Source organism: Myxine glutinosa, chromosome 10 (assembly GCF_964187855.1).
Source record: "Myxine glutinosa chromosome 10, kmMyxGlut1.1, whole genome shotgun sequence".
NCBI lineage: Eukaryota > Metazoa > Chordata > Myxini > Myxiniformes > Myxinidae > Myxine > Myxine glutinosa.
The window spans coordinates 102,875,342-102,898,298 of record NC_136270.1 but is presented as its reverse complement, the minus strand read 5'-3'; the positions used below and the strand labels follow the sequence as shown (position 1 = coordinate 102,898,298).

At 44.4% G+C, this 22,957-nt stretch overlaps 1 protein-coding gene across 1 annotated transcript in view; it reads right to left on the bottom strand.

Annotated features, from left to right (window-relative positions):
* Positions 1-22,957, bottom strand: part of ADCY1 (adenylate cyclase 1) — a 270,713-nt gene that overhangs the window by 79,664 nt on the left and 168,092 nt on the right. The window contains exons 11-15 of the mRNA XM_068126368.2: positions 10,288-10,385; positions 9,997-10,081; positions 9,186-9,275; positions 4,268-4,548; positions 791-917 (exon numbers count right to left, since the gene is read on the bottom strand). Coding sequence (XP_067982469.2) covers positions 791-917; positions 4,268-4,548; positions 9,186-9,275; positions 9,997-10,081; positions 10,288-10,385 — 681 coding nt within the window. The remainder of the gene's footprint in view (positions 1-790; positions 918-4,267; positions 4,549-9,185; positions 9,276-9,996; positions 10,082-10,287; positions 10,386-22,957) is intronic.

The window sequence follows — 22,957 nt, the reverse complement described above, 5'->3', positions numbered from 1 at the left end:
AGACCACGAAGACCCCAAATACCCTTAAAGACCCTGAAGACCAGAAGACCCAAAATACCTTTAAAGACCCAGATGACCCAAAATACCCAGAAGACCCCAAATACCCAGAGGACCCCAAAGACCATTAAAGACCTTGAAGACCCAAAAGACATTGAGAACCAAAAGTCCCTTAATGACCCAAAAGACCCAGAAGACCAAAAAGACCAAGTGGACACCACAGACACAAATATCTCAAAGACAATTAAAGACAATTAAAGACCACGAAGACCCTAAAGACCCATAAGAGCCTTCAGAACCATTAGACTAGCTTGGTCCCTTGACCATTTATAGCTTTAGACCACTTGGACCTTTTTAGATTACAAATAAATAATATCACCAATATTACAAATAAATTTGTACAAAAAATGTTTGTATTATGATTGGTGTAAATCATGACAACACAAATTCACGTCCAGTCAGTCAGAACAAGCCCATGCCTGCAGCGACTCATGTTGAGGCGAGATCCACACTAGTCCTCATAATAAAACTTTGTTGAAAATTCGATGACAATCGCTCAAATGGTAAATAAATTACGGCCCAGACAGACACACAGACAGACAGAAGTGATTGCAAAACCCCGTCTCGTGCTGCGCAAGGGACAGGCTAATTATTTAATCGCTGAGTACGAGTCCTCATATCTCAAATCTGAGACTTACAAAATACAGACTGCAGTCGTTGTTTTTGACTCAAGTTCAACAATACTGTGTTAGCATATATTGACTTAATAATGGAGTCAATTATTGGGGCTCACCTGTGAAGCCCACAGGTGGTCCAGACGCTGTTTCAGATCGAGTTGCCGTGCATGCATTCCCATTGCAAGGGCAGAAAGCAGGATTGTGACGGTGGGTTCAAATGCCCGGGCATACATGCCGTTAGCCCTGAAAAAGAAAAACAAGCAAACGGAGCACAGACAAGTCAGGTCTCAATTATTTGTTTGACCTTTTAGGAAGGACCTAATAAATATTTTGTAATCTGAAAATGATCTTTGTATCCAGGTAAAATAGAAACCGCAAATTAACCCACACTAGCAACGGTACTAGTATGGGTTAATACTAGTACCGTTGCCCTACGGGTGGGGCTTCAATTGGGAAGCCCAAATGAAAAGGAAAAATATCAGAAATTGAAGGCTTTTTTTATTTTAAACGATTCATATAAACATCCGTTGAATCATATCACACGCAAATCATCAAAATCTAAACAGAACATGGCGCCCATTTTGAAAAAAGATGGAATTCTGCAAAACAGAAGCGGTCGCTACACGTCTTTCTCAGTCGCACAGTTATGTGTGAAGAGTGCGCGCCGAATCTGTAACACGGAAGCGGCCGCTACACCTGTTTCTCAGTCGCTTTGCACACGCTATCGTGTTACTTCGGAGCCGCACGTTTATATAGGAAGAGTTCGTCAGGAATCGATCTACTCTCTCCTGGTACGTAGAATTTCAACAAAAGCCACATCACTGTTCATATCGGTAAATATTATTCCATCGTGTTTGGAAAAACTGGAAAATTGGAAAAGAATTTGAAAAACAATATAGCCTATTTTACTCCAGGGGGTCCCAGGAATACCCACCCAAAATATCGTTGCGATCGGTTCAGCCGTTTTTGCGGTACCTTCGAACGGACAGACGGACATTTGGTGAATTATAGTAAGATGATGACGAAAGTTCCCTAAACCTATCTAGAGGGGTGTTGGCATACTAACCATGCTGCCAAGTCCATGCTGGCAAAAGGGGGGCAGCCACAGCAATTACACAGACACCAGCCAGTGGCAAAAGAAGGAAGTCTTTAACCACTTGAGCAAATAGCCAGCTTTGTTTTAATACAGGTAATTTTTCTTAATCTCTTCTACTCTCATCAAGTATCCCTTAAAAATATGAAGTGGTCAAGCACCAGCCAAATGCAATTGCTGGTGAAGTACTCTTTGGGGTTAACCTTTTCTTCTATTTCCATTGATGTGTCTTGTCCCTCCCTTTCACTTAGTCTGGGAAACAGCATACTTTAACCTGTGGCATTTAATTGTTCATTGTCTAATAAAGGATGTACGGGCACAATATCAGAGAGATGGACAGCTTCAATCATTTTTACCCTCAACTCCTCCTCCTTACCTCCACCACCGGAGATGGACAGAGGTTGTGTTTTCACCCTTGTTTTTCTTTCTCTGAGTACGATAACTCAAGAAGTTATGGATTGATTCAGACGAAACATGGTGGACAGGTTGGGTGTGCGAAATATGAGCAATTCATCTCTGTGTGTCAAGAAAATGTCTCTATTGGCTGACTAATGCTGCAGAAAGCTGACCACATTAATACTGTTCTTCTTTTTGCTGCTGATGTTGCTCCTTCTGTTCCAGCTGTGACCGAATCAATAGTTATAATTTGAAAATTTTGATTAGAGTTTGACGGATTAGATTTTGGTGAAGATCTGGATCCAGATACTATAATTTTTAAGTGATTCGTCACCATTGAGAGATAGCCGGCAAAAAGCAATATAGTGCGATATCTTGAAAAGTTGTGGATGGGTTATGACAAAACTTGGTGGATGAGTTGGTTAGGTGACATGAACAAGCCGATTCGAATTTGGTTTAGGTCCGAATCCAGATCCGGCCTACCAGTGGGATACAAAACTAAATGTTCTGGCGGAAGATGTTTGTCCGCACAGAATAAATATGATTTTCTCTGCAACCGTTGATCCAATTGACAGGAAATTTTCACCATAGGTGCAACGCCACCTGTAGAATTTTTAAACGATAATTATGACGTCATAGGTCACGTTGTACGGGCGCCATCTTGGAAAAACCGAAAAACTTTGCACCTCTATATCTCGGAAAGCGCTGAATAGAAAAAATTAAGACAAGGCTCATTGTAAAGAACTCTCCATGGGGAATAAAATATGTTGATGATGTCATAGGTGCCTCCATTATGAGGTCATAATTCGACAAGTACAAAACTTCATCCGATCAAGATTAAATTTCTTGAGCGTCATGTCGGCATAAATTGGTGGAGAAAAAAAATATGACGTCATCAGTCACGTGGTTCGGCCGCCATCTTGGAAAAACCGAAAACATTTGCACCTCTATATCTCCGAAAGTGCTGCATAGAAAAAATTAAGACAAGACTCATTGTAAAGAACTCTCCATGGGGAATAAAATGTGTTAATGATGATGTCATACGTCTCTCCATAATGACGTCATAATTCGACAAGTACAAAACTTCATCCGATCAAGATGAAATTTCTTGAGCATAATCAAGGGATACATTAGTGGAGAAAAAAAAGGATGACCTCATCGGTCACGTGGTTCGGCCGCCATATTTGTTTTAACACAAAAGCCTTAAAAACCACTGAAAACACATCCTGGTGAAGGGTCTGCAATCTCTGACTGCTCTTTCTTGTTTTCTCTTGTGATGAAAATGATTAGGGGACTTGTGGGATGATAGTTTTACTTAATAAGTTTCCTCGACTAATGGAGGAGCTGAATGGCAGAGGGAGGATGCTTAAAACAATGACACAAGAATGAAAGATAATAAATGGATCTGAAATAAATAGAGGCAAGTTTAGTGGGAGACAGGATGTGATATAAAGGGGGAACAGGTGGATATGTTGGGGCCATTTATGGAAGACTAGGATCAGTCATAGGTATAGGTAGAAAAGAGGTTAAGGAATGAAATGGACGTAAGCAGCCATTTGTAAGTAATGGAGACAGGACTCCAGGGACAATGGGAGGTGGTTCTAGAGGTGCTAGCAAAGTGGGAAATAAGAGTGGAGCTTTAACAGTAAGTGGTTTGCGTTTTGATGGGTTAATGAAGGTGTTGCTGAATGAATGCATCCTGGAAGAGGAAGGGGAGTGAAGGCATTTCACTGTGACATGTTAATGAGGTTGCAATTGACCATTGTCTTTTCATTTTGGAGAAAGGATGCGTTTTCTATTTATCCATTGGGAAGCCTGTGGCAAATTTGGATTCATATTCCATAAATTGCTGTACAGTTTTCCATATTCGACTGAAACATTTATATTGTACACCTTTGCTGTTTCAATTATCTAGTTTACCTTTGGTTATGTTGTCCTTTGCTTATTTAGCTTCATGAAAGCATTAATCTTAATGGATAATGAAAAAAAAAAACAATCTAGTAACCGCTTGATCTGCATTTAATCAGTTTTGTGTATAAAAATTGACATTCTATATTTCAAGCTCCTTGATTAAGTGTCATTCGTGATCGAGCATGTTGCTTACCAGAATACACGGCGATAGCCTCCGAGTTCTAGCAGCAGCAGATGCGGCGCTGTGAGCAGAGCCAGTAGTATAAGCTTTGGCAAAGAAGATAGATGTATGAATGCTGTGATTGTAAGGGAACCACTTAAACAGGCGAGCTCGGTGTAGGCTGCTGCATCGCACACGCTCCATTTTGCTCGATCCGCACCTCCACTACCCCACCAGGAACTATTACTGACAACAGTTTGCCCCACAACGCTGACGTTGCCAGGGATTGGCTGACCCCAGGGCAGACACACCACCTGCAAACATAAGAAACGAGGGTCTTTTCCCCTGTTTTAACACAATTCCCTTTCGATAAAGCGAAGCACCAATCCAACAGTTCACAGTCGAACTGAGGATTAAAACCAGACAAGGCAGCTCAAAGGTAAGTGGACTAGCTCGGTGCCCTCAAGTTGGGCTAATACTTGGGGAAATAGTACTTGGGTCCAGGACTTGAGCTACAGACTATCGAAATTTTATTTTGTACTCGACCTAAACTTCGACTCAAGGCGTAAGCTGTTGGACCAAAGGTTTGAAGCAGCTCATCAGGATGAAAATGAAATGGGACATCAGGATGAAAAAAAAAAAAGAAAACCATAAAAGGGAAAAAAACAAATTTACATGAGAACTGATGCCCATTAGGACAAATGTCATGAAAACTTATGCAGGTGAGAGAGAATAAAAAAGTAGTCCAGTCTTGTAGAGATGGGAAAACAATTGAGATACCGCATGGACCATTCTCCGGTCCGATCCGATACAAGATCCGATCCGATGCACCACCATTCTCTGTGTTGCAGAGCGTTGGTTTTGCCGAAGCAGTGTCTATAGGCCAGGCCAGGCAGTGTCTATAGGCCAGGCCAGGCTGTGTCTATAGGCCAGGCCAGGCAGTGTCTATAGGCCAGGCCAGGCAGTTTCTATAGGCCAGGCCAGACAGTGTCTATAGGCCAGGCCAGGCTGTGTCTATAGGCCAGGCCAGGCAGTGTCTATAGGCCAGGCCAGGCAGTGTCTATAGGCCAGGCCAGGCAGTGTCTATAGGCCAGGCCAGGCTGTGTCTATAGGCCAGGCCAGGCAGTGTCTATAGGCCAGGCCAGGCAGTTTCTATAGGCCAGGCCAGGCAGTGTCTATAGGCCAGGCCAGGCTGTGTCTATAGGCCAGGCCAGGCAGTGTCTATAGGCCAGGCCAGGCAGTGTCTATAGGCCAGGCCAGGCAGTGTCTATAGGCCAGGCCAGGCAGTCTATAGGCCAGGCCAGGCAGTGTCTATAGGCCAGGCCATGCAGTGTCTATAGGCCAAGCCAGGCAGTGTCTATAGGCCAGGCCAGGCAGTGTCTATAGGCCAGGCCAGGCAGTGTCTATAGGCCAGGCCAGGCAGTCTATAGGCCAGGCCAGGCAGTGTCTATAGGCCAGGCCAGGCTGTGTCTATAGGCCAGGCCAGGCAGTGTCTATAGGCCAGGCCAGGCAGTGTCTATAGGCCAGGCCATGCAGTGTCTACAGGCCAGGCCAGGCTGGGTGGTTTGCCATCCTTCTCAGAGCATTAGTTAGGGCAGGAATTTGGAATTTTGTTCAAGGTTTATTTATTGTGATCCACAAACAAAATAAATCCATCTATATTGAAGTTGGCATGGTGAGCTCATATGCGATCCCTTTTTATAAGATTAAAATCTATACTACTGGTAAATATGATAAAGAGCTTTCTGTTTGTCACACAATCAAGAAGAAACATGCATCAAACTTGAGGATCATCTACCAACCCATTTACACCCTTTGAATGAAGTCTTCTTTCTCTTCAATCTCATCTAACTATAAAACAATTCTCTGGCTCGTAGAGGTCTGTCAACCCTACCTCTGGGGCAATCATCACGAGAGACAATCTCTCATGAGTGGTTATGCAATGGCACGATATTGTCTGGTATGACAAATTTAGTCTCGAAGATTATTGTCGATCGTGGTATAAAATGATCTTTACCAAAAATAAACTGCTTTTCAGCCACTGATCAGCTAGAAAGAGTGAAAATGCACCGGATGTCACATGATCTATATTATAATAGGCTAAGAGTAGAGGTGGGCTCGATCCTTTCAGAGCTAAAGACTTTTTCCCCGACGGCCCGCACACCCGCTGACTCCGCCAGTAGAAAGGGCATTGTCGTCCCATGGTGCAAACCAGTCTTCGATTTTCCCATCACCATCGTCCTCAGCGTCCATATCGCTAAGAATGCCAACTCGCAGATGAACATCACGAAGAACGCCATCACTAAGACCGCCCTGCCAAATCTCACACTCTCACCTTGTCTCTCCGAAAAGACCATCTGGAAAACCCTCCCATCTACGTTCTCAACAATCCTCTTGAAGAAGTTCTGTCGCTCAAACTTTTGGGTCTCACTATCTGCCATAATCTCTCCTGGGAAAACCACATTTCCAAGCTGGCCTCCAAAGCCAGTCGCCGACTGGGCATTCTCCGTCATGTGAAGTCCCTTCTTGGCACCTCTGAGCTCCTCACCACATACAAGGCTTTCATCGGCAGCTCAATGGAATACTGTTCTCCCCTCTGGGCTGGTGCTCCTGCCTCACACCTAGCTCGGCGTCATACTGTTGAAACCAAAGCTTTCAAAATCATTGGAATCTCCCGCGATGAAGCTAACTCCGAGGGCCTTTCACTCGCTCACCGCAGGCAGGTTGGTGTTCTTTCAGTCTTCTACCGACTTCTCTCCGGTCTTGCTCCCCCAGCTCTATCTGTGCTCTGTCCCCCAAATATTCCTACAGGTCACACAGGATCTGTCAGCAATCCTCTTCTGGTGAAAATGCCAAAATCTCGGCTCTCTGCTCACCTTCACTCTTTCATTCCTCTTTTCTCCCGCCTCTGGAACAAACTCCCCCACTCTCTTCAATCCCACTCCACCCTCCAGGTCTTTAAAACAGCTGTTCACCACCATCTCTTATCTTCCCCCATCCAAAACCTTGATCTTTTCTACCCCCGTTAATCCACCCCAAACCCACCTCCTTCAAATTCCCTGTTATCTTTCCTGAAAGCCCCTGCAGTGTTCATCTTTTTTATCCCGTGTAACCTGCCCCAGCCTTCTCTCTTCCACAGATCTCCTGATGTCCCTGTTCCCTACTGTTGTTGTGCATCCCTTTCTCTCCTCCTCTTGCCTCCCGCTCCCTTTATTATATGTTCAATGTGTTAGCTCTCATACAAACCTAGATTAAGAATACAAAAATAAAATAAAATTATTTGCTTCTCCGGAGGGAGGGAGTGCGACAGCGCTCACATTACCCACACTGGACCGGCTGTTTGCATCACGCAGTCTTCACGCCCCGTCAGTGTGCTGAGAAACAGTGTACAATGTCAAAGCAAACTCTGTCATAGGAGGGTGTCGGATACTCTTCTTCACTTCTCCTTCTATATAATAATACACTAAGGCTTTTCTGTCATCGTATTTTTACCATGGGCTTCTGATAGTATATTTATATACTGTATTCACAATTTAAGTGTTATTCATAAAATACATGGTGATAACGTCAAAGATTACGAGTACTAGATTACTTCTTAGGAGGAACCAAGTAATGCTCTAGAAAACTTCATATAAAGGGGTGCCAATTTGATTCATACACCTGCATGAAGAAGTAAATGAATTTTATTTGCCAGATGTAGGGTGCCCCTTTATATGAACTTTTCTAGAGCATTACTTGGTTCCTCCTAAGAACACATGGGTAGTCCAGCATGCACACGATATTTTTTTTGAATGTCTTTTGGAATTATTTTCTATACTTTGCCACATGGCACATACTAGATATAAAGGGGCCTTTTCTATGCCCCTGGCATTTTACCCAATAATTATAGTAGAGGTTTGATTATCGGTAACTAGCTCAAATGGAAATAAGATTAACCTCAAATAATTTTCTTTCCTGCAGCCCAACCCTCCGACTCTTTCATTTAGATTTTTTTTGTTTACAAAGTCAAGTTTCGTCGAAGACCTCGAACACAGAATGGATCAAGATGCAACAGAACAAAAGGAAGATTGGAGAGAGGGGTGAAACACCAACAGTAGAGTTGAAGGATAAACTAGAGGGAGACTTGGACAAACAAGGGATTGATGCGGGCAAGAATGAATTGTTAGGGAAACGGAGCACGGCACTCCCCTTAGCAGGGGGGGGGGGGGGCGTTAATCCCCCTTCTATTTGCACTGGCCGTCTCCGATCCTGAAGCTACCCCGCTCCTCCGTGGGGTGGGATTGGCCGAGGCGATCGGTCAAAGGATTCCCGTACGCATTGGGGAAGATGCAGGGGATGGATAATATGGATGCAGGAGTAAAAATGGGTGGACAAGATTTACCCAAACGGTATGCTCATTGGCTGCTCCAACTCTTTTTTGACCCTAGAACGATGGGCCTCTGCACTTCGCGTGGCTGGACCTCCGAGTGTCTACCAACATGATGAAACAGAATAAAATATTTTCTTTTTCCCAAATTGTCACCACAGCTGCCTGCATCCAACACCCAACTTGAAGGTTATTATTCGTGAGTTATGAACTCGTTCAGGTCAGGCCAGTAGACTTATCGACTCACCAGAAGCCAGTTCAAGGCCAGGCCAGTTTGTGTATTGAAACGCCAGAATCGTGCATTAGCGTATTCTGAAACAAGCAAAATCACTCCTCTAAACCTCCTGCATCATCCTGATTCTGGCTTCTTGCAGTGGGAAACATGGAGTCTGGTTTAATCTAGTTCTGGGCTGAACTTATTCAGAATTTGCTTGTGGAAACAAGATCATCCTTACCCCATCACCATCATTTCAACATTCCTTTGACTATGAGATCACTGACCTGCTCTACAGATGGTAGTAATAAAAACATGAATATAACTCTGTGCTTAGTTTCCCGAACGCGTTGCAAAATAATTGTACCTACCACACAGCTCTGTGCCACCAATGAGATTAGGGAGATGATGAAGAGAGAGATGCCAGTTCGCAACTGGATCGTCAAGCATCCAGGGAAACACTGCAAAAGTCAGTATGTGTTACACACACAATCTCTCAACTTCCATATGAGAAGTCCATATGCAGCTTGGAATTGTTGTGTTTGGATATCGTGATTTCTGTATCAAAGTGAAGGACGTGTTGCCGTTTGTACCAGCAGAGACACATTATAGCCAAGGATTCTTTCATATACATTGGTGGTGTTTCACAATCCTCAACAAGAAGTGAGCTTGCTACTTTAAAAATTTCTCAACTCGTCTCCATCCTCCTTCATAGCATGTCCCTCCCTTACGAACCTTGAACTAAACTCCATTTATGATTTCAATTTTATTTTTTTTATGGGACTTTAATGCAGCTAAACATTCCTATATCCAAACAAAGTCAAATACATATGTAACTATAATCTTTCTGAGAGGCTACTTATAATAAAGTAAGGTGGCTAAAGATACCCCCTTGTTCCCAACAAGGTCCCTTTGTCCTCCTCCACCTGTTTTTCAGGATGCTGAACATTTTCCATTTGAAATTGCCAGCAACACCTTCAGCCAGAGAGACAACATACTGAAGATATTACCAGGATTGAGGGGATTATATGGAAGAGGGAAGGTAGAAGGGATGGGGTGGGGGGTATTCTTGCGCTACCTTTCCCGACAAGGGCATCATGCTCCATGCTCCAGCTAACTCTATCGCGTTAAAGTATCAAATATTATTATAAAGCTGTAAGTGGTTCAGGTAGCTACGCGTACTTGGATCTGTGTCAGGTGGAGGTACATGAGGCAGGCAAGCAGGAAGCAAATAGATAGGACAAGCAGGACAAGGACCACTTCACTCCTAGGAATAAATCAAAACAAACGCACGCACGCACACACACAGATCTATCATTTCCACTCCACATGGCATTGCAACCTCAGTGTTCCAGCATCATTGTTACACCAGCATTATATTTCAGTGCATTGTGACATCAATATTCCACATTGTAAATTTAAGCAAGTTGCACACGACCCACAAACGTATATTATTCACTTTACCATACTTACTGAGGAAGCACGAGGAGGTAGAGCAGGAAGAGTCCCATTGCCATCACGAAGCAGATACCCACACCGGCAGTGAAACATCCGTCCTGCAGCTGCTGATACTGCCAATAGAATATGGCAGGCAGCATGGGCAGTGAATATGTTGTTGTTATTATTAATATTATTATTTGTGATTATTAATACTATTTTTATTATTTTCCACTTCCCCATTAGATTTGGGTGTGAGTATTTCTCATCGGTCCATGGAGTCAATGCGTGTTATTTCTGTTAACAAAATATCTCAAAAATGAGTGGGACGATTTTGCTTCGACTTGGCGGTTGGAATCCGCCTCCACCAAGGATGAAACTGTTGCATTTTGGTCTGTGTAGGTCAAAGGTCAAGGTTACAGCTCAAGGTTTGGCAAAATACAACTGTAAAAATTGGTAATAAAAGAAAACTAGACATAATTCAATGTCGTGACGTCAAACAATATGCCTCTGCCCACATTAAGTCTTAGCTTATTCTAACTTTGACCTAAAGCCTCAAGACCATTTGACATCAATATCTAATCTGTAGAAATGCAGCATGGTACATGCACTTAGTGTAGTACAAATCGCATAGCCAATGGTATCACATCAACAGGAATTTTTAATGTGACCTCTGACCCTTGACCTTTCAGAACAATTTGTCATGGCTGGATGCACTGATGGAGGTGTACTTGTACCAACATTGATTAAATCGCTTCATCTGTTCTCAAGTGTCAAAAGCCCTGGTGTTGGGCTAGCGGCTAGGGTGCCAGCTTAGGATCCTAGGATCCTGGGTTCGAATCCCAGTCGATCGCTGAATTAACGCCAGGGGGGTTGATTCAGCCTGTCATCCTTCCGAGGTCGGCAAATTGAGTACCAGTTCACTGGTAATTCCCTGTTTGTCGTTAAAGGCGGCAAAAAGGGTTGGCGTCAGGAAGGGCATCCGGCCGTAAAACATTGCTTCAAAAAGGGGACCAAAAAAAAAAAAAAAACAACAACAACCACGGCTCCCGAAAAAGGCCAACCCCCGCTTCGCGGGGAAAAATGGCCTCTAAAGGTGTTTTTTTTGTTTTTTTAAATATCTGTTCTCAAGTGTCACGTTTTTACCGAACATGACCTTTGACCTCTAGATGCCAAAATATAATCAGTTCATCTTTTCATCATAATATATATTTATACCAAGTTTGTTCAAAATCCCATCACTGGTTCACAAGTTAATGCAGTAACAAAATTTTATCTAACGGGATCTCTGACCTTTGACCTCTTAATCTTAGCAGTCCATATTTACATAATTATACATACTTATATTCCCTTCAGCCATTCTTAAGTTATCGTGGTAACGAAAACCTATCACAGATGGACGGACCACCACCCAAAAATATAATAAGCCTCTGGCGACTTCGGCGTATTAGCCATGAGTATTAGCTTGGTGGACATATTAGCCATGAGTATTAGCTTGGTGGACGTATTAGCCATGAGTATTAGCTTGGTGGACGTATTAGCCATGAGTATTAGCTTGGTGGACGTATTAGCCATGAGTATTAGGTTGGTGGACGTATTAACCATGAGTATTAGCTTGGCGGACGTATTAGCCATGAGTATTAGCTTGGTGGACGTATTAGCCATGCATATTAGCTTGGTGGACGTATCAGCCATGGGTATTAGCTTGGTGGATGTACTAGCCTTGAGTATTAGGTTGGTGGACGTATTAGCCATGAGTATTAGCTTGGTGGACGTATTAGCCATGAGTATTAGCTTGGTGGACGTATTAGCCATGCGTATTAGCTTCGTGGATGTATTAGCCATGAGTATTAGCTTGGTGGACGTATTAGCCATGAGTATTAGCTTGGTGGATGTATTAGCCATGAGTATTAGCTTGGTGGACGTATTAGCCATGAGTATTAGCTTGGTGGACGTATTAGCCATGAGTATTAGCTTGGTGGACATATTAGCCATGAGTATTAGCTTGGTGGACGTATTATCCATGAGTATTAGCTTGGTGGACGTATTAGCCATGAGTATTAGCTTGGTGGACGTATTAGCCATGAGTATTAGCTTGGTGGACATATTAGCCTCGAGTATTAGGTTGGTGGACGTATTAGCCATGAATATTAGCTTGCTGGACGTATTAGCCATGAGTATTAGCTTGGTGGACGTATTAGCCATGAGTATTAGCTTGGTGGACGTATTAGCCATGAGTATTAGCTTGGTGGACGTATTAGCCATGAGTATTAGCTTGCTGGACGTATTAGCCATGAGTATTAGCTTGGTGGACGTATTAGCCATGAGTATTAGCTTGGTGGACGTATTAGCCATGAGTATTAGCTTGGTGGACGTATTAGCCATGAGTATTAGCTTGGTGGACGTATTAGCCATGAGTATTAGCTTGGTGGACGTATTAGCCATGAGTATTAGCTTGCTGGACGTATTAGCCATGAGTATTAGCTTGGTGGACGTATTAGCCATGAGTATTAGCTTGGTGGACGTATTAGCCATGAGTATTAGCTTGGTGGACATATTAGCCATGAGGAGGATGTCACTGCATGAATTTGTTGAAATTGGGTGAAAATGTAGCATTTCAGTTGCAGACGAAACTAAAACGGCACTCGGTAGAGCGCATACCTCCTCCAGTCTGAACAGTTTACGTTTTGTATCCGAATGATAGGCTGGATCTGGAGCCGGACCTCCAAAATCGAATCAGCTTGTTCTTACCGCCTACCCAACTCATCCGAATCCGTCCACAACTTTTGAGACATCATGTTATATATATATATACGGTATATCGTTTTTAGCCCTAACACTAAATGGTGAAGAATCACATAAAAATTCTCGGATCCGAATCACAGACAGAGACACACAGCAGACACACAGAGACACACAGAGACACATTACACACAGAGACACAGCTGATACTAATCCAGATCCAGTTTTTTCGCGAAATCCAAGAACTTCTTCCTCGTCACACACCCAACCTGTACACCAAGATTTGTAATAATCCGTCCACGACTTTTTGAGATGTTATGTTCACAGACAGACAGACAGACAAGGTTAAAACATAACCTCTGCCCACCTTCGGTCATCATCATCATCATATTTCTTCAAATCCAGCACGGGGATGTCGAGCCACCCATTCCTTCCTGTCAAATGCTGACTGCCACAACTGTTGTGTCTGTGTCTTGTGGTCCACCTGAAGCTGATGTACCCAGTTGCTGCGGGGTGGACTCGAGTCCGTTTCCATTCCGAGCCGGGGTTGATTCCTCCACGAATGTTGACGCTAAATTTGAGGGCAATTTGTGCGTGGGTGTTGTCTGGCAGTCTCCGAACGTGCCCAAAAAGGGAGTTGCACCTATGCAAAATGGTGTTGCGGATGTCATCGAGACCGGTGCTTTGTTATATTGTCTTGTTGGTGACAAAGTCAAACCATTGGACCGCCAAGGATGTGACGATGATACTTCCTGTGGGATTTCAGGTGAATTGCATGGAAATTGACGATTTTATGTGATGCTGACCTTGAACCTTTTGACCAAATTATTAGTTTGTTTTCTCCTATTCTCATAATAAAGCTTTGTTGAAAATTTGATGAAAAAAGCTCAAATGGTAAAAAAAAAGTCATATCGAAGAAGAAAAAGAAGTAAACACAAAGCAGATGGGATGAGATTTGCATTTTCAGATGCTTTCTACTTTCTGGGTACTATTATTATTATCTTCCATATGAATATTATTATTATTATTACACACAGAGACACACAGAGACACACACACACACACACACACACACACACACACACAGTGACACACACACACACAGACACACACACACACACACACACACACACACACACACACACACACACACAGAGACACACACACACACACAGACAGACACACACACACACACAGACAGACACACACACAGAGACACACACAGAGACACACACAGAGACACACACAGAGACACACACACACACAGACACATACGCACACAGAGAGACACACACACACACAGACACACACAGAGACACACACACACACACACACAGAGAGAGACACACACACACACACACACACACACACACACACACACAGACACACACACACACACACACACACACACACACACACACAGACACATACGCACACAGAGAGACACACACACACAGACACACACACACAGAGACACACACAGAGACACACACACACACACAGAGAGAGAGACACACACACACACACAGAGAGACACACACACACACACACACACACACAGACACACACACACACACACACACACACACACAGAGACACACACACACAGACACACAGACAGACACACACACACAGACAGACACACACACACAGACAGACACACACACAGACAGACACACACACACACACACACACACACACACAGAGAGACACACACACACCCAGAGAGACACACACAGAGACACACACACACACACACAGAGACACACACACATACAGAGACACACACACATACAGAGACACACACACACACACACACACACACAAACAAACACACACTTGAACTGTCCACTCTGGGTTTGATTTCTTAGTGGTTGACTACATTTGGTAATGTAACCTGGCGCACTGTACATCTGGCCTTGCATCAAAGATTACACTCTCCATTCAGATAACCTGGCGCATTGTACATCTGGCCTTGCATCAAAGAGTACACTCTCCATTCAGATAACCTTGCGCACTATACATCTGGCCATTTGATAACCTGGCGCACTGTACATCTGGCCTTGCATCAAAGAGTACACTCTCCATTCAGATACCCTTGCACACAAGACATCTGGCCATTTGATAACCTGGTGCACTGTACATCTGGCCATTTGATAACCTGGCACACTGTACATCTGGCCATTTTTATAACCTGGCGCAATGTACATCTGGCCATTTGATAACCTGGCGCATTCTACATCTGGCCTTGCATCAAAGAGTACACTCTCCATTCAGATAACCATGCACACTATACATCTGGCCATTTGATAACCAGGCGCACTGTGCATCTGGCCTTGCATCAAAGAGTACACTCTCCATTCAGATAACCTTGCGCAATGTACATCTGGCCATTTGATAACCTTGCGCAATGTACATCTGGCCATTTTTATAACCTGGCGTGCTATACATCTGGCCATTTGATAACCTTGCACAATGTACATCTGGCCTTGCATCAAAGAGTACACTCTCCATTCAGATAACCTTGCACAATGTACATCTGGCCATTTGATAACCTTGCGCAATGTACATCTGGCCATTTTTATAACCTGGCGCACTATACATCTGGCCATTTGATAACCTTGCGCAATGTACATCTGGCCTTACATCAAAGAGTACATTCTCCATTCAGATAACCTTGCGCAATGTACATCTGGCCATTTTTATAACCTGGCGCACTATACATCTGGCCATTTGATAACCTGGCGCACTGTACATCTGGCCTTGCATCAAAGAGTAGACTCTCCATTCAGATAACCTTGCGCAATGTACATCTGGCCATTTGATAACCTTGCGCAATGTACATCTGGCCATTTTTATAACCTGGCGCACTATACATCTGGCCATTTGATAACCTTGCGCAATGTACATCTGGCCTTGCATCAAAGAGTACACTTTCCATTCACAGAACTACAAAGGCTACACTGCAAGATGCAAGCCTCTCATCAGTACCAAAAATAGAAAGGCCAGATGAGAATTTGCCAAAAAGTACAGAGGTGAGCCAGTGGGACCTGGAACAAAGTTTTATGGATGGATAAGACTAAGATAAACCTTTACCAAAGTGATGGAAAGGTGAAGGTGTGGAGAAAGGAAGGAACTGTATATGATCAAAAGCATACTACCTCACATGCGAAGCATGGTGGAGATAGTATCATGGCTGGGGCTTGCATATCTGCCTCTGGAACTACATCACTCATCTTTATTGATTAAATGTCACTCATGATGGCAGCAGCAGAATGAATTTGGAAGTGTACAGAAATTTTTGGGCTGTCTATGTAGAAGAAAATGTCTCCATACTCATTGGGCGACGCTTCTCCATGCAGCAAGACAATGACCAAAACTACATTGTGAATGCAACCGAGGAGTTCATCAAGGGAAAAACGTGGAATGTTTTAGACTGGCCAGGTCAATCTCCTGATTTAAATCCAATGGAGCATTAATTTTTCTGAAGCTGAGACTAAAGTCAGAAACTCCCCAAAACAAACAACAACTGAAAATGGCTGCATTAAAAGCTTTAAAAAGCATATCAAAGGATGATATGAAGAGTTTGGTGATGTCACTGGGTCACATGCTCGATGCAGCTATTGCATGCGAGGGATATGTAACCCAATACCAACTATTAAACTACTTTAATTTACTTTAAGTCAATCTGTTCCAATACTTATGCTTACCTAAAATGGGGGAACTGAACATAAAAAGTGCTGTTGTTCTACAATGGTAAAACATGGATCCACAGAAATACCAAGAAATAAACCCTGACCTTCTGTACTCTTGCCTCATTTCATCTTTTGATCTCAAATCCAAATTTCTGGAGTATAGGCCTATAACAAAAATAACAAGTTTGACTTCACTGTTCCAATACTTATGGAGGGCACTGTATGGATTGTGGGACTACAAGAGAAATGGGACATCATATATCGAAAACACAAGCACCAAGCTTAATAGGCAATAGGAATGGCAGTCCGTGTGCAAAATGCGATACTTGTACTGTAAATTTGGGTAGGCAGGATCAGGACATACACAACATGACCAAAAGTATCCGCACACCCTGTCTAATTAGTGGATTCAGCTGTTTCAGCCACACCCATTGCTGACAGGTATACAAAATCAAGCACACAGCCATGCAATCTCCATAGACAAACATTGGCAGTAGAATGGGCCGTACTGAGGAGTTCAGTGACTTTCAACGTGGCACCGTCATAGGATTCCACCTTTCCAACAAGTCAGTTTGTCAAATTCCTGCCCTGCTAGAGCTGCCCCGGTCAACTGTAAGTGCTGTTATTGCGAAGTGGAAACGTCTAGGAGTAACAACAGCTTAGCCGCGAAGTGGTATGCCACACAAGCTCACAGAACGGGACCGCCGAGTGCTGAAGTGTGTAAAAAATCATCTGTCCTCGGTTGAACCACTCACTACCAAGTTCCAAACTGCCCATGGAAGCAACGTTAGCACAACAACTGTTCGTCGGGAGCTTCATGAAATGGGTTTACATGGCCGAGCAGCTACACACAAGCCTAAGATCACCATGCACAATGCCAAGCATTGCCTGTAGTGGTGTAAAGCTCACCACCATTGGACTCTGGAGCAGTGGAAACGCGTTCTCTGGAGTGATAAATCACGCTTCACCATCTGGCAGTCCGACGGACGAATCTTTGCGGATGCCAGGAGAACGCTACCTGCCCGAATGCATAGTGCAAACTGTAAATTTTGGTGGAGGAGAAATAATGGTCTGGGGCTGGTTTTCATGGTTCGGGCTCGGCCCCTTCGTTCCAGTGAAGGGAAATCTTAACGCTACAGCATACAATGACATTCTAGCCAATTGTGTGCTTCCAACTTTGTGGCAACAGTTTGGGAAAGGCCTTTTCCTGTTTCAGTAAGACAATGCCCCCATGCACAAAGCAAAGTCCAGGCAGAAATGGTTTGTTGAGATCGGTGTGGAAGAACTTGACTGGCCTGCACAGAGCCCTGACCGCAACCCCATCAAACACCTTTGAGATGAATTGGAACGCTGTCTGTGAGCCATGCAGAATCGCCCAACATCAGTGCCCGACCTCACTAATGCTCTTGTGGCTGAATGGAAGCAAATCTCCACAGCAATGTTCCAACATCTAGTGGAAAGCCTTCCCAGAAGAGTGGAGGCTGTTATAGCAGGGGGGACCAACTCCATATTAATGCCCATGATTTTTAATGAGATGTGTGATGTTCAGGTGTCCACATACTTTGGTCATGTCGTGTACATGACAGGTGAGCATGATAGGTGGGAGTATAAAAAACTGCAGAAAGATATATTGTAAAGGTTTCTCAGGATTTAACGAAGAAAAGTTGTGAGACACAACATGAGATAGGCGTGAGCTGGCACCATAAAATGGTGGAAGAAAGAGTGGGATATAACATGTACAGGGAGGTGACTCAACAATTGGGAGAAAGGGCATTACTAGTGGATGATGCTGTTACCTGGAATCAGCAGCAAAGTGGGCATTGGCGTCCATCAAACGTTTATTTATGCATTTTGTGATCTTCAAGCCTTCATTAGGAGGCATCCAAGTGATGCCACCTTGGCACTCTTGAGCATCTTTTTAAAACCTCATTGATATGCAAATTAGCTGTCAGCATTAACAAAATTATGATGTTTCAGAATATCTTCACAAGTGTGCATCTAAACACCACAAATGAGATGTCCAAGCCCACGTTTGCAGGGTCACCAATTTCAACGAAGCCATATAAAAGAAGCCATTTTGCTACCTCAGAGACATGCTGAATGGAGAAGGTGGATCAGACTCGGCAACGGTTGCTAGAGTGAGATGTGCATGGAAGAAGTTTCGGGAACTGAGTGGTGTGCTTATGAGGAGGGGAGTGTCGTTGAAGCTGAAGGGAAAGGTGTATGCTGCATGTGTGAGAAGTGTTATGATTTATGGGAGCGAGACATGAGTAATGAACGTAGAGCAGCAACCAAGGCTGGAAAGGGTGGAAATGCGAATGGTTCGGTGGATGTGCGGAGTGTCATTGAGAGAGGAAGACAAATGATGAATTGCGAAAGATGATGGGAATAGAGCCTGTGATGGATGCTGTGAAGAGGAACAGGTTGAGATGGTTTGGTCATGTGTTGAGGAAGGATGAAAGTGACTGGTTGAGAAGAGTGATGGAAATGAATGTAGAAGGAAGTAGAGGACGGGGAAGACTGAGAAAGACTTGGCTAAAGATGGTGGAAGAAGAAATGCGGGCAAGGGGATTAACAAGGAGAGATGCAGAAAATAGGGCAAAATGGAGAACATTGTCATGGGGACCGCAAGGCTAACCCCCGCTCTAGCAGGGAAAATGTCCTTAAAATGCATGTTGTTGTTGTTGTTGTTGTTGTATTGTGTTCTTAATTATGCAAATTAGCTACCACCGCAAAAGAAGAAGGGTTAAAAAAAAATTCCACTGATTTTTCTGAAGATGCTGTGGAAAAAGTAGCTGTCAGATCACTTCTTCGAACCCATCGTCTCTCTCGTTAAGGAATATTTCACTCGGTATCAGAATATTCGGCATCGGAAAACGTCGCGGCTGCCTGTGTCCGTTCATTTTTGCAGACGCTTTCTCCCTGGGCAAGCACAAAACATATTGCACGTCAACATGGCAACATGGCATTGCATCCATTGCGATGTGATGCATGGGTTGGCCGAGGCACATACTTCAGCAGGAGCAACGCAACACTTCAGTAGGAGCCAGGGAGACCTTTGGTGACAACATAATTGGTATTAACGACGATGACGCTTCATCACGAGACCAACCCGTAAATTGATCCAAAGCTGGTGGGACTGATTTAGTTACTGACATTTGGTGTCTTGATATGAGCATGGTGAACGTTTTCTTCAAAGGCATCAGTGGTCGGTGGCAGAGCCATTACTTTTAAGAGCAGGAGTGACATTTAGTCGTCTTGTTAGACCAAATATCGAGATGTACATCAGACATGCTATCCTTCTTGCTGCTCCCATAACATGCAGCAATAAACCCAGTTGCCTCTGCTATTACCTCATCCATATTTGCATCAATATGGCCAAGTTTTTAAAGTCACTGTCCAGCATTGAGTGTATTTATGGGAGTGGTTTTCCCTGTTCCACTCAAGTGTGCCACTGTGTCGCAGCCAGTAAGTGTGCGTGCCACTGTGTCGCAGCCAGAAAGTGTGCGTGCCACTGTGTCGCAGTCAGTAAGTGTGCGTGCCACTGTGTCGCAGCCAGTAAGTGTGCGTGCCACTGTGTCGCAGCCAGTCAGTGTGCGTGCCACTGTATCGCAGCCAGTAAGTGTGCGTGCCACTAAGTGTGCGTGCCACTGTGTCGCAGCCAGTAAGTGCACGTGCCACTGTGTCGCAGCCAGTAAATGCGCGTACCACTGTGTCGCAGCCAGTAAATGCGCCGCCACTGTGTCGCAGCCAGTAAGTGCGCGTGCCACTGTGTCGCAGCCAGTAAGTGCACGTGCCACTGTGTCGCAGCCAGTAAGTGCGCGTGCCACTGTGTCGCAGCCAGTAAATGCGCGTGCCACTGTGTCACAGCCAGTAAATGCGCGTGCCACTGTGTCGCAGCCAGTAAGTGTGCGAGCCACTGTGTCGCAGCCAGTAAGTGTGCGTGTCACTGTGTCGCAGCCAGTAAGTGTGCGTGCCACTGTATCGCAGCCAGTAAGTGTGCGTGCCACTGTGTCGCAGCCAGTAAGTGTGCGTGCCACTGTGTCGCAGCCAGTAAGTGTGCGTGCCACTGTGTCACAGCCAGTAAGTGTGCGTGCCACTGTGTCTCAGCCAGTAAGTGCGCGTGCCACTGTGTCGCAGCCAGTAAATGCGCGTGCCACTGTGTCGCAGCCAGTAAGTGTGCGTGCCACTGTGTCTCAGCCAGTAAGTGTGCGTGCCACTGGTAATTGTGGGACGATTCCTTAATGTTTTTTGGCAATTGCTCTGAAGTCTATAAATGCATGCCCCGCAAATGGATTTTCGGATTTTCCTATGCAAATGCCTTCCATTGAGAGGCATTTGCATAGGAAATTTGCATTTGCAATTTGCATAGGATCTGTTTTCAGATCGTCTCGATTCTTTTCACTCCCTGGTAGATCTCCACAGGGGAAGACGGCTGACCTGCAAAGACGAGCTTCTGGTTGTTCGGCTTTCTTTGCTTTCCCGCCTCAATCAAATGTTGACAAATAATTTCTACCAGTTGAACTTGTTCTCTGTCACAGTCGACACTACCTTTTGAGGTGGCAGCGGAGTTTGCATGTTCAGCTTGTGTCGTCTACAAGCATGTTTTCCAGCTCTAGCTAATCGTGTTCCGCTCTTTATCTGGCAAATACCAATTATACATCACACATTTCTGTCTTTCCTAGAATTAAGCTAGTTGCATGCTTGGGTTGTCGGCGACTAAACCGACACCCCTCACTGTCTTTGTTAGTGGGGAGGGTGACTGTGATACCCTGCCAGGACCAAAAACAACACCTGGCAAAGGGCGGATGAGCTCCCATAGGGAACCAACGGCCATCCAGTAAGGAGATGGTGACTCCTAAAAAACACCCATACGGTTTGGACCAGTTCAAGTCATACCAAAGACTTTAAAAATGGTACGCTTCCTTGCTTGCAAAGGATAGAGCACAGAGAATCTTCATCGGTTGGCATCCTTGGGGAGAAGGAAATTTCTCCTGAGTAAATGCCCCACTGAGTACGGTGAGAAAAATGGCGCCGTTGTTATGACGTCGCTGGTACCCAGAGTATCTCAGGAAGTGACAGCACTTCCCTCAAGCTCAGTGGCTGTGTTAAGTGGTTGTTTCGTCAGTATGTCAATGTGTGTGTGTGTGTGCATGTGTGTCAGCTCTATTACGAGCCAATGCCCATGTATTAAAAAAACCTCGTGAAAATGCCCACAAAGTCCTGCACAATTTCCTCAGTAGGCCAATGCATGCACATCGCCGTCAACGACGATGACATTAGGTGAAGGAACCAATCTTGAAGAGGTTTCCACTCGGTGAATCTTCTTTAGTGTCAATTTCATCTTTGCTATTCTCATCTCTCCTTTGTCGTCACACATGGATGGAGGCACTGGTGCAAGCTCATATTGCAGTACTTTACTCAACTTAACTTCACAAGACTGTTGCAGTCCTAGCAACCTTGAGTCGATGAGGTTCATGCCACAAACCTCCACTGATGCAACACGCAATCACTTTCTTGTCACAACCATGGTCACAACCTCTTTCGGGCACCACAGGCACCAACCAACACACTTATTAAGGCATTCAGAGCCACCGACGTCGGACACAACAAAGAAACAACATCACTAATATACAAGCAGTACATTAGATCAGCCATTAACTATGCCAGCTCATCCTGGGCCTCCAGCCAACAACCTGGCCCCAAAACAGTATCCTGGGCACTAAACTCCCACCCCTCGACGACACAGAGAAATTACTCCCCAGGTTTGATCATGTTTACCTTTCATGCCTACGCTGTGGACACTACCCACACTATTTACAGCACAAACATAGACTCGACGACACCACTGATGATACCTGCAACCTCTGCTAAGCCGTCTCACACACAATAAAACACATTATGGAAGAGTGTGCGGCCCTGGCTCCATGGAGGCAAGAGCATGAGATCTTCAACCTGATGTACATATCTCTGGGTCGCTCCCGGGAGATTGATCAGCCATCTCCTTGCCGCAGGCCTTTCGAGCAGAACTGACTGGGACGAACTAACAAAAATAATAACAACCTTTCGAAAATTTTGCAATTAATCTCAAGGGCCAACTTTTTCCATAGGAGTGCATCTGTGCTTTTCTGATCTCAACAGCCTTTGGTGCTTTCATCTTCTCCGGCCCTATCCTTCCAGTAATGATGTCGATTACACTATATGGATAACCAACAAGATCTAGATTCTAGAGGATTAATACAGGACTGGAGCTTCACCTGCATCTTCTC